General features: G+C 39.4%; 1 protein-coding gene across 4 annotated transcripts in view; it reads left to right on the forward strand.

Moving 5' to 3' along the window:
* LOC307001255 (UDP-glucuronosyltransferase-like) overlaps positions 1 to 15,518 on the forward strand; it is a 46,385-nt gene that overhangs the window by 15,855 nt on the left and 15,012 nt on the right. Inside the window, exon 1 of one of the 4 annotated variants that reach the window (XM_079617507.1) lies at positions 1,626 to 2,646. The exons of 2 other annotated variants lie outside the window; for them this stretch is intronic. In XM_079617507.1, coding sequence (XP_079473633.1) covers positions 1,771 to 2,646 — 876 coding nt within the window. In that variant the 5' untranslated portion in view covers positions 1,626 to 1,770. Of the gene's footprint in view, positions 1 to 1,625; positions 2,647 to 9,113; positions 10,001 to 15,518 lie in introns of those variants that run through there. One more of the 4 variants, XM_079617510.1, reaches the window with a different exon arrangement.

Genomic DNA, 15,518 nt, shown 5'->3' on the forward strand with positions numbered 1-15,518 from the left:
TTTTTTAAGGAACTGGTGTGCTTTCAAAGAAAAACAAGTCAGTCAGATCAGTTGCAAAGAAAATGGTGAAAACCAGTGATGAGGATTCTAAAACCCCAGACAATGAAATATTTATTTTGGATGTATGGAATAATTTGGCAGCTCTAAGCCAAAGGAAGCGTGAGTAAATCGTGCCCAATGCAGTGTCTGGGCCCAACTGCACTCCAGGGTTAACAACATTGATTTTTCACCATTGTTACTCTGAGAAATAACCACAATCTTTCATATAGACAAGAAAAGCAAACCGATTTTAGATTCAAACTGATTAGAGAATTAATAGCTGAATTCATAAGGGATTACAGTGTTCATAGCATTTAATATTAATGGCATTTAGGCACTAGATTTTAATTCAGTGTAGCCTATAATAAGATGTGTGTGACAGATAACCAGAGAGAAAGAGAGACATTAGATTTGTTGTAAGGGTGTGTGGATGCATTCTAATTTATAATGTATGCTAGTATCTCTTGTACATGACAACCTTTTTAAGTACATTTTAAGTGACCTGCACCTTTTTCCACCTGCATCATCAAAGTACTTTGTGAGATTTACTCTTTTATATATTTTAACAGTATGTTGGATCATATTAGATTTACTTGTGTACTGAATTGCTCTGAAACCAGTGCAGGGTTTTAGATTTAGATGTGTTTATCTTTAGATCTTTTGTCATTTCTATAAATTCATTAGAATTTTAATAAATACACTCATTTGCTTAAGATTAAATTGCAAGCAGGTCATCGTGTGTAAAAACATGTGCTCTGTAATCTTTCTCTCAGCACTTTCTTTCATTCAGAGTAGTGTGCTTTTGACAGTGCCACAGTCCTCATGCCACAGCCCTCTTGAATGTGAGAGTTCATGTGTTTGCGTGACTGCCTTGTGTTCATGTGTGTTTAGAGAGTTTGCATGATATGTGAGGCAATCCTGTACTGACAGACCATAGTGACTTGCAGAATTGTTTTGAACATTTTGTCAAAAGGTAAAGCAGTAACTTTTTAACTTCTAACAAACTCTGTAGGCTACTTATGATCCAGAAAAGTGACTTTTTTCCTTTTCATTCTTGAATGATTTCTGGATTTATAAACAATTGTGAGGGGAAAAATACTTGGTTATGCTTGCAACTTGATTCAGTTTGTTAATATTACTATTGGCCTCACATTTATTTTTTGTCTGATCAATTAAAAAAAATTATAATCTTAAATACAATTACTTGATTACACTTTGATTGCTGATTTATAAATATCAATATTCATTGTTGTTTTTCATGTCTGTTTATGTTAGTCCACAAAGTTTGAAAAATTAAAACTATCTGATAATGTAGAAATTAACTAAACATAATTCATAAACTATGTAAAATGTATTGTGATAGTTCATGGTATAATGCTTAAACTAATGTTAATATGACAAAAGAGTTACCAACATATTAACCTGTTGCAGACATTTGGTCCTCTTTACCTTTGTATGAACAAAGCTATCTCTAGATAACTGTAAAAATTCGAAATGCTCGTACTTTCTTGAAATATTAACCCAGAGCTACATTTAACCCACTTGTTAGACTTTAAACCACAGTGCAGTGACATAGCGTAAAAGTCTGAGCTTATTAGTTGTGCTGTACGCACATGCAGCCAGAGACCTATCAACACTCACTCCCCTTTTGTCTAGTTTAGAAACACCTCCTTATTTGAAAACATTCGCAGGCGTCTTAAATGTACCGTATCTCCAGTTGCTGTCTACTGTATGAACTTTCGAGGAATGGTGAGAGCACTGAGTGTTCCTGCTCTGGGGCTTCTAGCCTTGCTAAGCTTTTTCTCCTCAGAGCCTGTGCAGGCTGGAAAGGTGCTTGTCATGCCAGTGGATGGCAGCCACTGGCTAAGCATGAAGATCCTGGTGGAAGAGCTTTCTCTGAGGGGTCATGAGATGGTGGTCCTGGTCCCTGAAACCAGTTTTCTGATTAGAGCGTCTGCCAATTACACCACTAAGTCTTTCCGTGTGCCCTACACCATTGCTGAGCTAAATGCCAACTTGGACCACATAAAGAAGACTGCGTTTGAGAAGCCTCCGCAAATGACTGATATTTTTGTGAATTTGGGGAACCTGATGCAGTTCACAAATATGCAGGTGAAAGGCTGTGAAGGGCTGCTGTACGACGAGCCCCTGATGAAGAGTCTAAGAGAGACGGGATTTGATGTTATGCTCACCGATCCTTTCCTGCCGTGTGGCACTATCCTTGCCGATTCCTTCTCACTTCCTGCCATTTATTTCTTGCGTGGAATTCCCTGTCGGCTTGATGAGTCAGCCGCTCAGTGTCCCTCGCCTCCATCTTTTGTCCCACGCTTCTTCACCGGTTACTCAGATAAGATGACTTTCCCTCAGAGGGCAAGAAACACGCTTATGACTATTTTTGAAATGTTCCTTTGCCGTAAACTGTTTGCCAGCGCTGATGAACTGGCCAGTAGATATCTGCAGAAGGACACTACATACAAAGAGCTATTAGGACATGCTGCAGTTTGGCTTCTAAGGTATGACTTTACCTTTGAGTTACCCAAACCTCAAATGCCAAACATGGTCCATATAGGGGGCATCAACTGTGCAAAGAGGGGTCCACTGACAAAGGTAAGATGTTAATAAGAATAGTCTTTCTCAGATGTTTTAATTGTACACAAAATACAGAGCTTTCACTGAGTCACGTCTTTTACAACAGTGAAAGGAACTTACTGGCAAGACTGTACAGTTAACCCCCCAAACAAACAGCAATTATTAATCTAGGTTAATATTAATGCCTACCAGGGACATTCATTGGTATGGTGGCTGCCAATATGATGACCAATTAGAGGTGTTTAAGTTACCGGTATTGAGAATCTGCTCCGTATCTCTCAAAATGCTGAATGAGTTTATGTTTAGCAAACATTTACTTTTACGTTTTACACTAGCACAAATCCTCTCATTATAACAAACAAAGCAGAGATACAATGTCAATGAAAGATACATTGTGAAGTTGATTTTTAAAATCACATACTTCACACTTCAGTACAACAAGTGACAAAATAGACAAAATATATTTTAATGTTATGATTTGGTGTCTAAAAATAAATTCTAAAGTAAAACGTAAAAAAATGTTTTGGCTATATTAGGGAGTGGAAATGGCTTAATGAGCCAATAAGTGCTCATCTGCCGCAATTTACCTGGTTACAGTGGTAGTTCCATCATGTCTTTTTTAGATTTTAAAATAAAAGTGTTTGTTCCCTTTCAAGGTAAAAGTAGTGTAGTGTAGAAGTAGTGATGGGCACTTTTGAATCAGTGGTTCAGAGTGTGTGTCAAACTGCTAAAGTCAGGTGATTTTAGTGAACAAGGCTTTGTTACATCATAACTGTTTCAGAATTTCAATGGTTCACTGTTGTGAACAAGTTGAACAAGTGTATGTTTTTCACCTGATCTTTGTTCTTTGTTGCATTGACCAGCAGACATCACCAGTGTGTAGTGTTTCGAATGCATCGAAACAGTGAGTAATTTTGCAAAGCCATTGGTTCAATTGATTCGATGCTTTGAAAAGCTTAGTTTCTCCCATCACCACATCAGAGTAGCGCCGCTATGGGAATGCCTCTATGTGATTGCGTCTTGAAGCACATGTGAAATCAGTCCAATGGCATGACAGAACATCATAAGCAGGTTGCGTCATGACCATGAAGCTATGTTGCACAGCCAGACCAAACAATAGCTATATGTCCCAATTTAGAGTCTGCATCCTTATAAGGACTCGGACTTCAGAGGGCACATCCTTCAAAGGCAGTGAAGGTTGGACCAAGCGTTGTTAAATGGGACGGTCTAGCCTACAGACGATTGTTCTTGTCGCCTTTCACCTGTGAGAGCTGCCATTGATGAATGACAGTAACGTTTGTACGGGACTTATTTGAAAGTTATATTGAACTCTGAAAATAAAACCGGTTTCACAAACTGTCTAAATTCCACCATGGTCCATTTCTGTATATAATAAAGAGTATAAACTATATATAATCGTATCTTAGTAAGATATAAGTCAATATTTGAACTGTTTTAAAGTTGTTTTTTTACATTTGTAAATAAGTTGAAACCCAATACTTGTGATTAAAAGTGTCTTTCTGCAATTTCTCCCCAAAGAATCCTGTCGTCACTGGCGTGCAATGAATTCTGGGGTAGGCAAGGCTGTGAAGGATACTTATGTTGTACCCTTAATTTCATGGGAAACAACGACGCATTTAAAGGAGCCTTCGAATTAGGAAGGCCTTTGTCGCGCAGCGGTGACCCAATCGCCCTTTGAATGTGATTTTAGTGTCTACGTTTAAAATAGCTTTATAAAATAAAGTGTCTTGGTTTTTGTTTAGTGCTTGTTTAATATATATTATAGATACGTATTTAACAGTGTTCCATTATATCTTGTTTTTTGTTATAATGTGAGGTAAAAAATGCAATTATACATTTTAACATGTGTCCTCATCTTAATTTTTTAAACTGTATAAGCATATCCAGTATTTTTTCAAAAAATATTAAAGTAAACATATCTGTGCAATAGTTACTTTGTAATATTACTTTTCCCTTTTTCTTTTTTCCATTTTCATCTATGCCATTACAAGCCATATGCATTTTTCTCTATTTATTTTTTTGCATGACATGACATATTTCTAAACTTTCACCTCTATTTGGTTGCTTCACCACCATATATAGACAAAGTCCCACCCAGCTGCTGATCTCAACCTCTGCTAACTTAAAGGTGGGGTATGTGATTTGCAAAACGGCTGGCAGATTTTGAAAATACACAACTAAAATGGTCCTACCTTCTTTCCTTTGACTCCACCCATTCAAAGAACATGGACATGGATGGGGGGAGGGGGGGATGGTACGACCGATTGACTGACGCACTTACTGTCCAATGATTCTAGGTGGTCTTGGAAATGATTGGCTGGAGTTTTTCGAGTCCTGCCCGTTCCACAGATGATTATATTGCTTAATTTTTATTTCAGAGCTTCTAACTCAGTGGCTGTACGTGGGTTAGGAATAGGATTTTAAGTGATTTTGAAAAAATGGCCAAAAAAGAGAATTACATACCCCACCTTTAAACAAGAATCATTTTTGAGATATTGGAGTAATTTAAGCTACATATTACCTGGTTGCTTATCGCCTGGTTGCTTATATATATTTTTTTGAAATACCACTGATAAAATGGCTGGTGTGTGGTTGCTCCTGAGTCTCTTCTTCTTGGGGTTCATTTAATGTAAAAAATAAAAATAAATGTATGTACATTTATTGGACTATTCATTGTGTTTTATTACCTTGCCATTATTTACAGTTCAACAGCTGATGGAGTGACAGCAAATTAGACATATTTCTCTGTTCAGACTATCATAATCAAGCTCTCAATATTGTTTCCCTCTTTTGAAAAGTAATTTGCTACTGGAGCAAATGGGAATGCAAAAATATACTTCTTGTATTTTCTGTTTATCACTTTAGATAACTGCCACTTCAGCTTCTGAAAACCCCTGCAATGTGAAAAGGGTCCATTAACTGCGGTCTAGTTTCCAGTGTTGACATTCAGAACAACGGTTGCTTGAGTAATACCGCTGAACAAGTGAATTGTTTAGGGGATTTTAGTATCAAACTGATTAGTACATTAATAGCTTAATTCCTAAGGACTTATAACATAGGACGCTCCGGTGAGAATATGCTAGTTCTCACGAGAACCAAGTTTGTTTTAGACTTCTAATTCGCGACCGGTGTTTTGTTTTGCTATATCCTCTGCGCTTCCGCGTTTGACACCGGAACTTACGGTTACTTCAGTTACTTTTGCCTGCGTCCTACGTCATACGCTGGAACACCAGTCTCTCGTGAACGCGCGTACGACAGCTAGCGGAAGTTAGAGATTACCTTTTTAAAGTTTTAAATATAGATATTTTTCTTACACAAATGCATCACTTTCCTTCAGAAGGCCTTTATTAACCCCCCGGAGCCGTGTGGCACACTTTTATGATGGATAGATGCACTTGTATGTACTTCAAAACAGAAACAGCAATTCACTGCCATTATAAAACTTGGAAGAGCCATGACATTTTTTAATCTGTTCAATACTGTATTCTAACATGTATCTATTTGAGTAAAGTCACTAGTAAATATCTGACTATTTCCACCTTCATCACAAAAGGGCTTTGTGGGATTAACTCCAAAGCTCCTGTAGGATAATTTAACGGTATTTACTCAGATTTAGATTCACTCGTGTACTGAATTGCTCTGAAACCAGTGCAGGCTTTTAGATTATATGTTCGGCTCTAGACCTAGTTCATTAGAATTTTAATCAAACACACTCCTCTGCATCTGACTTTGTTTATACATAATTTGTTTTCATCTGTTGTAGTTATTTTATTTATGAAAGAATGATTAAGTGGCAAATAGGACCCTAGGTGTAAAAATGTGGCCTGTAATCTTTCTCTCAGCACTTTCTTTCATTCATTAATGTGCTTTTTACCACTTACACAGCACCTTGTATGTGAGGGAGGAGCTGGGAATAAGTAGCCTATTTAATAATAGTTGCACAATTTTGAGGCAATATAGCCTACTACAGGCAGACTATAGAGACTTGCAGAACTGTTTTGAAAGTAGCACACAACTTGACAAAAGTTAAAGATAAAAGCAAGACATTTAACCTTAAAAAAAAAACTGTACTTATGAACCAGAAAAGTGACTAAAATTGAATTTAATTAAAATACATTTAGATATTTTTGGGAGGCATGAAGAAAAAAAAAATCAACTTTTTTGGAAACACTATTTATTAATCTAGGTCAGTGCTGATTTATAAATACTATTGTTCATTGTTGTTATTCGTGTCTGTTCATAATAGATTCATGATAATTTTGAAATGTCAAAAATGTATGTAGAATTTAACTTTAGCCTATAAAGGTATGGTAGACAATTTTCGGTGAGCAATAGCGAGCTAGCTTTGAAAGCATAAGATCCCACCCTCGCTTCAGAGCGTCTCCAAAGCTATGCCTCCAAAAAACATGAATGAGTACAGCAAGGAGCAAACAAAATGGGAGATGCATTCAAACTGCGTTTCTGCGTTCTCCACCCAGCCCTCATCCAGGGGAAGGAGTGGTGTGCTCACCATCTCCCGAAGAGCTATTCCCTCCATCTCTGGGCCACCCGTCTCAGGGCCCCCTGCTCTTACGCTTGACAGGTCTTGTCCGCTCCGCCTTTCCACGGCCGGCTCCACATTGTGGCCTGCGTGGAGGCTGCTGCTGAGGCTGTGCTAAGAGGCCAGCCTGGGATGTCGGGGAGTTGAGAGAACTGTATTTGGCAGTCTTCCTCATATTTGTCAGGTTGAGCCAGAGATGGCATTCCTGGACCACCAGGGTGGGTATCGTCTGACCCAGGGATTGTGCGGTCATTGTTGTCAAAAGGTACCAACTCGGTTTCAGGCAGAAATAGGTGCCTTCCATTATCTGGTAACCTCTTTGTGCATTTTCTGGAAGGTATGCGTGGGCCACTCCGAGATACCAATCATCCAGCCTCGAACATTCGGGGCACGGTGGAGGCCTCCACTCAAGCCTGACGCTCTCAGCAGCCTGGGAAAGCATGGCTGTCAGCTCTGGGTCAGATTTGATCGACACTACTCTCCCCAAAGGGGGCAATGCAGCCGGGTCGTCTTCCACAGAGGACTCTAGCCCACCCTCCAATACAACGATCGACATCTGATCCTCCACCGGAGCTCCGAATGAAACGTTTGATCCCCCATTAGAAGGTCCAAAGCTCCACAGCTTGCAGTGCACTAGAGGAGTGGGGGGCCCCACGAAGATTGGCTCGGCGGGTAAGCCCCCACTGTGATCCTCAGGTGACCCTGGCTATTCACCGAAGTAGCCCTTTCCTGATTACCAGCAGAGGAACTAGATCATTGTATAGGTGAAGGGGTCTGAGGTAATCGAGTCTCGACCGCAGCACCGCGATGGTCATCTTCCCGCAGTGGGTACATGACTCATCCACAAAGGCCACCTCAGCGTGCTTTACGCCCAGACACGTAAGGCAACGATCATGACCATATACGTAATATTAATCGACTTCAGCTCTCTTTGTAAAGAGCACGGCAATTCTTGTTCATGCTTTAGTCACTTCCCGTATTACTGCAACCGGTGTTAGGGAAAGTTACTTTAAAAAGTAATGCATTACAATATTGCGTTACTCCCTTAAAAAGCAACTAATTGCGTTACTTTTTTACTTTATCTGTAACTTTTTTTCAGTCACTGACTGAAAGGGAACTTAAAGAGCACTGACCTGTACCTGCTTACTGCTGCAGATTCATTTCGGCGTTAATAGTGTTGCCATTGAAATGCATAAATTCAAGTCATGAACTGCATGAGCTGATTGTTTTGGTTCAGGAGGAACTGTAAAAGGTGGCTGCTGTTTCGGTTGTGGTGCTCAGTGACTTGACGTCTGTCTAACTCTGCATAGCATGAAACGTGCTGATGACGTATGATGTCTGCACGAGCAGGGTGCATGGAGGTATGGAAATACATACTTTGATAGGCAGGAAAGACATTGTATCATTGCATTCGGACCGAATTCAATGATTGGATGAACATTTTATGTTCCTAGGCCTTCCACAGAAAAGACATATACATATAAATACATTTAGACCACTTAACTTAGTGATTGTTATCAGGATGTGAAGAGACTTTCAACCAGCATAACAAAAAAAATATCTGTAACAAAGCACCTACCCTGCCTTTAATAAATGCTGTTACTTCATGGTACTTAATGCATTAACTAATAGTAACATGATGAATCTTATTCAAATGTGTTAACATTTGGTCCTCTTGAACTTTGAAACAAAGCTATCTCTAAATAGCTGTGATAGTTATTTTATGCTTGTACACTCTTGAAATAATTAATCCAGAGTTACATTTAACCCACTTGTTAGACTTTAAACTGCACTGCAGTAACAGGTAAAAAAATCTGAGCTGTTGCAGCAGACGGCCTATCAACACTCATTCCCCTTTTGTCTAGTTTTGAGGCCCCTCCTATTTTAAAAACATTGCCAGGCTTCTTAAACGTATCTCTGTATGCTGTCTACTGTTCAAACATTAGAAGAATGGTGAGAGCACTGAGTTTTCCCGCTCTGGGGCTTCTAGCCTGGCTAAGCTTTTTCTCCTCAGAGCCTGTGCAGGCTGGAAAGGTGCTTGTCATGCCAGTGGATGGCAGCCACTGGCTGAGCATGAAGATCCTGGTGGAAGAGTTGTCACGGAGGGGTCATGAGATGGTGGTCCTGATCCCTGATACCAGTTTGCTGATTAGGGCATCTGGTAATTACACCACTAAGTCTTTTCGTGTGCCATACACCCATGCTGAGATGAATGCAAACTTGGACCACATTAAGAAGAATGCGATTGAGAAGCCTCCACAATTAACAGATTTTTTTGAGAATTTGGGGAACCTGATAGAGTTCACAAATATGCAGGTGAAAGCCTGTGAAGGGCTGCTGTACGACGTGCCCCTGATGAAGAGTCTAAGAGAGACCGGATTTGATATTTTGCTCACCGATCCTTTCCTGCCGTGTGGCACTATCCTTGCCGATACCTTCTCACTTCCTCCTGTTTACTTCTTGCATGGAATTCCCTGTCGGCTTGATGAGTCAGCCGCTCAGTGTCCCTCGCCTCCATCTTTTATCCCGCGCTTCATTACCGGTTACTCAGATAAGATGACTTTCTCTCAGAGAGTAAATAATATGCTTATGACATTTTTTGAAATGTTCCTTTGCCGAAAACTGTATACCAGCTTTGATGAACTGGCCAGTAGATATCTGCAGAAGGACACTACATACGAAGAGCTATTAGGGAATGGTGCAGTTTGGCTTCATAGGTATGACTTTACCTTTGAGTTCCCCAAACCTCAAATGCCAAACATGGTCCATATAGGGGGCATCAACTGTGCAAAGAGGGGTTCACTGACAAAGGTAAGATGTTAATAAGCATAGTCATTCTGAGATGTTTTAAATTGAGCACAAAATACAGAGCTTTCACTGAATCACGTGTCTTTTACAGTAGTGGAAGGCACTTACTGGTAAGATTGTACAGTTAATGCAAAAAAAAAAAAAAAAACTAGGTTAATGTTAATGGCTACCAGGGCCCTTTATTGGGTATGGTGGCTGCCATACCTTGGCTGCCTGGTCAGGTCAATGAAAAGTAATATATTTTTTATTGCAGGATTAACAGAGTTATATTACTAATATGTGTAACATATCATTTTTAATTGTTTAATAAAAGAGAAAAGCAAGTAAATTAAAGTGATCTGCTTGTTATATTCGTGTCGCGTGAGTTCAACAGCACTGCAAATGTGTAAATGTTTAATGTCATGATAGTGAGTTCATAATGTCTAAAAAAATAATTATAAATATAAATTTAAAGCAAACCGTGTGGGAAAAAAACTCGGCTATATTGTGAAGTGGAAATGGCTAATGAACCAATAAGTGCTCCTCTGCCACCATGGTTATTGTGGTAATTTCATGTATTTTGTAGATTTTAAGATATAAGTGTTTGCTTTCGTGAAACTTTTAGTTTTACAAATGGCGACAATCTTTGAAGGATGAACTAGAAAAAGTTTTTTTAATCATCACATTAAAAATAACATTTAAATTTGATGTTTTTGATGATTTTGAGCTTTGAATACCTAGAAATAGTTGTGTGAACTTGAAAGTCCTTGTAAAGAACTTAATTATTTTAACAGTGGTCTGTCTAATTTGCTGGGTTATTATCAAATTATTTGGACGCACCACACACACACTTGTCGTATTGCTAGTCCTTGTTGGTTGATTTCTTTCAGCTATCACTATACCTTTACTTGAATTTCAATTTCATGCATTTCAAATCACTGATGCCTAGATATAGAAAAAAATATCAATTTAAAAAAAAAATGTTGTTGTATTAATTAACATTGCTGAATTAACACTGAACATTAGTATAGTTTTAAATTAACATGAAGCATGTGGTCCAGGTCAACATGCTCTAATCTAAGTAAATGCCATGTACTTTTGAAAAAGCAGTTTTACTGTTCTGGCTCTCTATAGTGTTACATCAATGTTCAATAAACAGTGTCAGGATAACCAAGATCCAATTTAGAATACTCCAAATTCATCCGAACAAAGTTAAGAACAAATTCATGTGTGCGTGCAATATAAAAAATCCACAAACAATAATTTGTGAATAAGACCCATTGATTAATTCAATGCCATATTTGGACTGAGCACATCCTACTAGCTGCAAACATCGCCACTCCCTTGAACCCAGTCCTAACTCACTCAAGATAGTACTTTAACCTGTGGTTACACTGCGTAAGTGTTTTTCTTACTTAATCTCCTTCAACTGCCTCTATCCTTCACATCACTGATAAAATGGCTGGCGTGTGGTTGCTCCTGGCTCTGTCCCTCTTGGGTTCAGCTGAAGCTGGGAAACTATTGGTTATTCCATCAGATGGCAGTCACTGGTTAGGGATGAAGCCTATTGTGGAGGAGCTGGGGAGGAGAGGAAACCAGGTGGTGGTCGTCATTCCAGAGGCGAGTCTGAGTATGGGTCCTTCACAGAATACCACCACTCTGACATATCCAGTGAACTACACCAAGGATGAATTAGAAGCAGGCTTAGGAGATAAAATAAACACACTTCTGAGTGTTGATATCTCTACAGACCTGGCCAAGTTCCAGGCGTTCATTATTTCACTGGATATTCTTCAAAGCTTCATAGTGAGGAACGCAGAGGGTCTACTCTTCAACAGGGACTTGATGAATGAACTGCAAGACTACAGCTTTGATGCTATTCTCACAGATCCATTTGAGCCCATTGGAGCTATAGCTGGTGAATATCTCTCCATTCCAGCTATTTATATGCAAATAAACCATCCTTGTGGTGTTGACGCTCTTGCCAGTCAATGTCCAGTTCCAGCCTCTTATGTTCCACAACCTTTAACTCACTTTACTGACCGCATGAGTCTTTGGCAAAGAAGTGTGAACCTGGTAAGGACTCTCCTGCAGCCCATGGCTTGCAGACATTTGTTTACTAGGTCAGATGAGATCGCTTCACGCGCACTTCAGAGAAAAGCATCGATGGTGGAGATCATGAGCCGTGCAGCTCTTTGGTTTATGCGTTTCGACTTTGCCTTGGAATTCCCACGTCCGGTGATGCCAAACATGATCATGATTGGAGCAACAGTTAGCCAGAAACCAAAACCTTTATCAAAAGTGAGTCTTTATTTTTCCGTTCCTAATAATGCTAGCTGTGTATAAAGTTTAATTTAAAATAGTAAATATGGAAACACAGGAAAAGCAAGGTTATAGAATGTAATATGAAGAAAGAAAAGAAAAGCTTAGTTTGACAATCTTTTTTTATTATTTCTGAGATAATCTATATTCAGAAAACATAAACAAGTAATGATAACACAGAGAACACCCCTGCTAACCCCAAGGTCAGAAAGTTTAAGTGAATTAGGTTCATTCAGCTTTATCTGGCGCAACTCTCCAAAAACATGATATTTATTAAAAAATAAAAAAAACTTTTTACCTTTAAAAAAATCTAGTATATTAATCTACATCAATGTTCATAAAAAAAAAAGAAGTAAAAGAACGAGCTGAAAACTAAAAAATAAACAAAATAAAAAAAAGATACAGAAAAAGATCATGAGGGTAAGATATTAATCTATCAGTTACATTGTACATTTTTTGTCATGATATGTTTAAATAAGTTTCAATAATAATAATTGGCTTAAGAACAGGTTAGAATAACAGGTCAGAATAATAACAGGTAATAGGTAAGAAATGTTAGGTGCCGGGTCCAAAGAAAAGACGGCAAGTTTTAAAGTTGAGACACTCTCACACAGATATATTTAACATTTTAAAAACGTTTTTGTATAAAATGTATATTTATTTGCAACAGTTATGTTAACAGCAATAATAAGCACATTTCTGTCATAAGAACATGCAGCTGTTCAGCTGATGGACACCTTTTTATGAGAAAAAACTAAATAAAAGTTTAAATTAACAGTAGTATACATAAAACAGATTGGAATCATTTTTTTTTTAGACTTTTATTGAGCTGAGCAGGAGACCCTGGTGGAGCTGCACACACAATAGAGACACTGGTAAGGCCTCTGCTGGAGGGACATCATCTGGGATCAGTGCATATTTCCACTGTCCACCAACAGGTTTGCAGGGCTGACTCAGGCGTGGGCTGCCATGTCACTGAGATGTTCTCAGAAAGAGGGAAGAGAAATTAAGAATAGTTAACTCACATACTCAAAAATTAAACCATAAAATATTTTAACATGCAAAACCGTTCTATGAGCCAAAACTCTGCAGGACAGCAGCCCTACCGAACGTTGCCTATCCCTGATCTATAAGACATATATTTTTAGTATTTCTATTATATACTGTTCATATTTTTGCAAACAATATCTAGTATCAAAATCTAATATCCATGTGTAAAAAGTCAGTTTTTCAGTAAAAGTAGAATATTTCCCTTTGAGATGAAGTGGAGATGAATAACAATCTAAAGTAGGCTACTTCAAAATTAGACTTAACTTCAAAATTAGACTTATGCTGCGTTCACACCAAGCGCGAATATGCGTCAGGCGCGAGTGATTTCAATGTTAAGTCAATGGTAAGGCGCGTTTAGGCGCGTCTGGAGTTCTTGCGGCGCGAATGAGGCGTTTGGCGCGGCGCGGTAGACGCGAATTCGCCTCATTCGCGCGTCTAGTTTGCGCGAATGACGCAAATTGAGCGTTTGGTGCGATACGCGCGTTAAGCGCGAATTGTGCTTTTTGTGCATTCACGCGTTTGACGCGAATTCGCGTCTGCCGCCCGAGTTGAAAAATCTGAACTTCTGCGTCAAATTCGCGCCGCGTTAACCAATCAGGAGCCTGCTTGATGTTGTGGCGGCAGGCCCGCCCAGAGTCATTCATTCAAAATGGAGGAACGTATAATTTTAGCCCTGGAGGGTGATCCTCGCTCAGATGCGGGACAGCAGGTCATCAAACTGGGCGCGGGACAGGCGGAAGTACCGCTGAAACCGGCCGTCATCCAGCCACAGCTCCTTGAGCAAATGGTGAAATTCGCCAAACTGGGTTCGCCTCCGAAGGGTCTGGTGGACCCAAATACGGCGACGATGATCCCTACGCCGCTGTTCTGCTCTCCAAAGTAAATACAGTGCGGTGACTCTCTCGGTAAATGATCGCTCATCAGACATCTTGTAAAAAGATGGCCGCCAGCGGGTCTCGAAACTGACTTTCGCCTCTTGACGCGCGTGACGCGCGTAAATTTCGCTTCAAACTTTTTTTTTTATGCGCGTCAATTCCGCTCTTGACGCGCGAATGAACACAAAGTGGTCACGCGAATAACCAGACGCGGCAGGCGCGAATTTTGACGCATATTCGCGTTTGGTGTGAACGCAGCATTAGGCCTAAATACAGAGTAGCCTAAATGTATTTCGTTACATTCACTGGTTATTTGGAAAATGACACTAACAAAATGTATTGTCACTTTGTTGCTATCTGTGTCCTTGGAGTGCTTTGGAGGAAGAAATACAAACACGAGTGTTTAAAAACTACAAAACATGGCGGATGGTCTACACAGTGAGAGGTTTAGATAAAGGCTTTGAGTCCAGTGACTAATCAAATCCTAACCTGTTAAAAATATATATTTATTTAATGTTATCCGTGACCGTGTTATAAACTTTTATAAATATCCGTTTGGCCATTAACTTTTAAATGCATCATTAGGCTATATGCATTAATGAGGAGAGTTCTCCGCATGAAAGACCCGCGACTGCAGATCAACGTGCTTCTGCATTTTTCTCCGATACGGTAGGAAATTAAATTAAATGGGGAGGATTTGATCTTTGACAAGATAATTGACAGACCAGTTTACTGTGACAGGATGAGACCATAGGCTACTGTAAAAATATGAGACAGAGAGAAACCGTTAAAGACGCAATAAGTGATAGCCTATGTCCCAAAGCTTGTCAACTTTTTGCTACACACTCAAAACTCAAAAGTATCTACTTTTTCTTTACAAAAAAGGTAGGCTACATATTGAGAATGAGGAGTCACGTGCCAATTTGGGCGGTTGCCAGGGGCAACGCCTTCAGAAATTCACAGAGGCGCGAATAAACATTCATGATTTACTCACCCTAGCATTTTATATTTCGGCGGGACAGAGACGGATCTACAATTACAATAAAGAAAATTAATACAAGTAAAGCAATGCAAAGAGATAAGTTGAAAGAAAAGGGACCTTACAGGAAGCTTACACCGAGCGCAAAACAGCCGTATTTGGATAAGCTCTCAGGCATCCAAAATATCGACCCATACGAGCTCCCTGCAGCGGAATGGCACAGAGACCTGGACCATTTACCTCCATGTACATATATGGACATCGTGAAATATCTTGTTTTTGGTGTAAATTACTACACAATGCAGGAGTTTAAAAG

This window comes from Phoxinus phoxinus (genome assembly GCF_949152265.1).
Source record: "Phoxinus phoxinus genome assembly, chromosome: 7".
In the NCBI taxonomy this organism is placed as follows: Eukaryota; Metazoa; Chordata; class Actinopteri; order Cypriniformes; family Leuciscidae; genus Phoxinus; species Phoxinus phoxinus.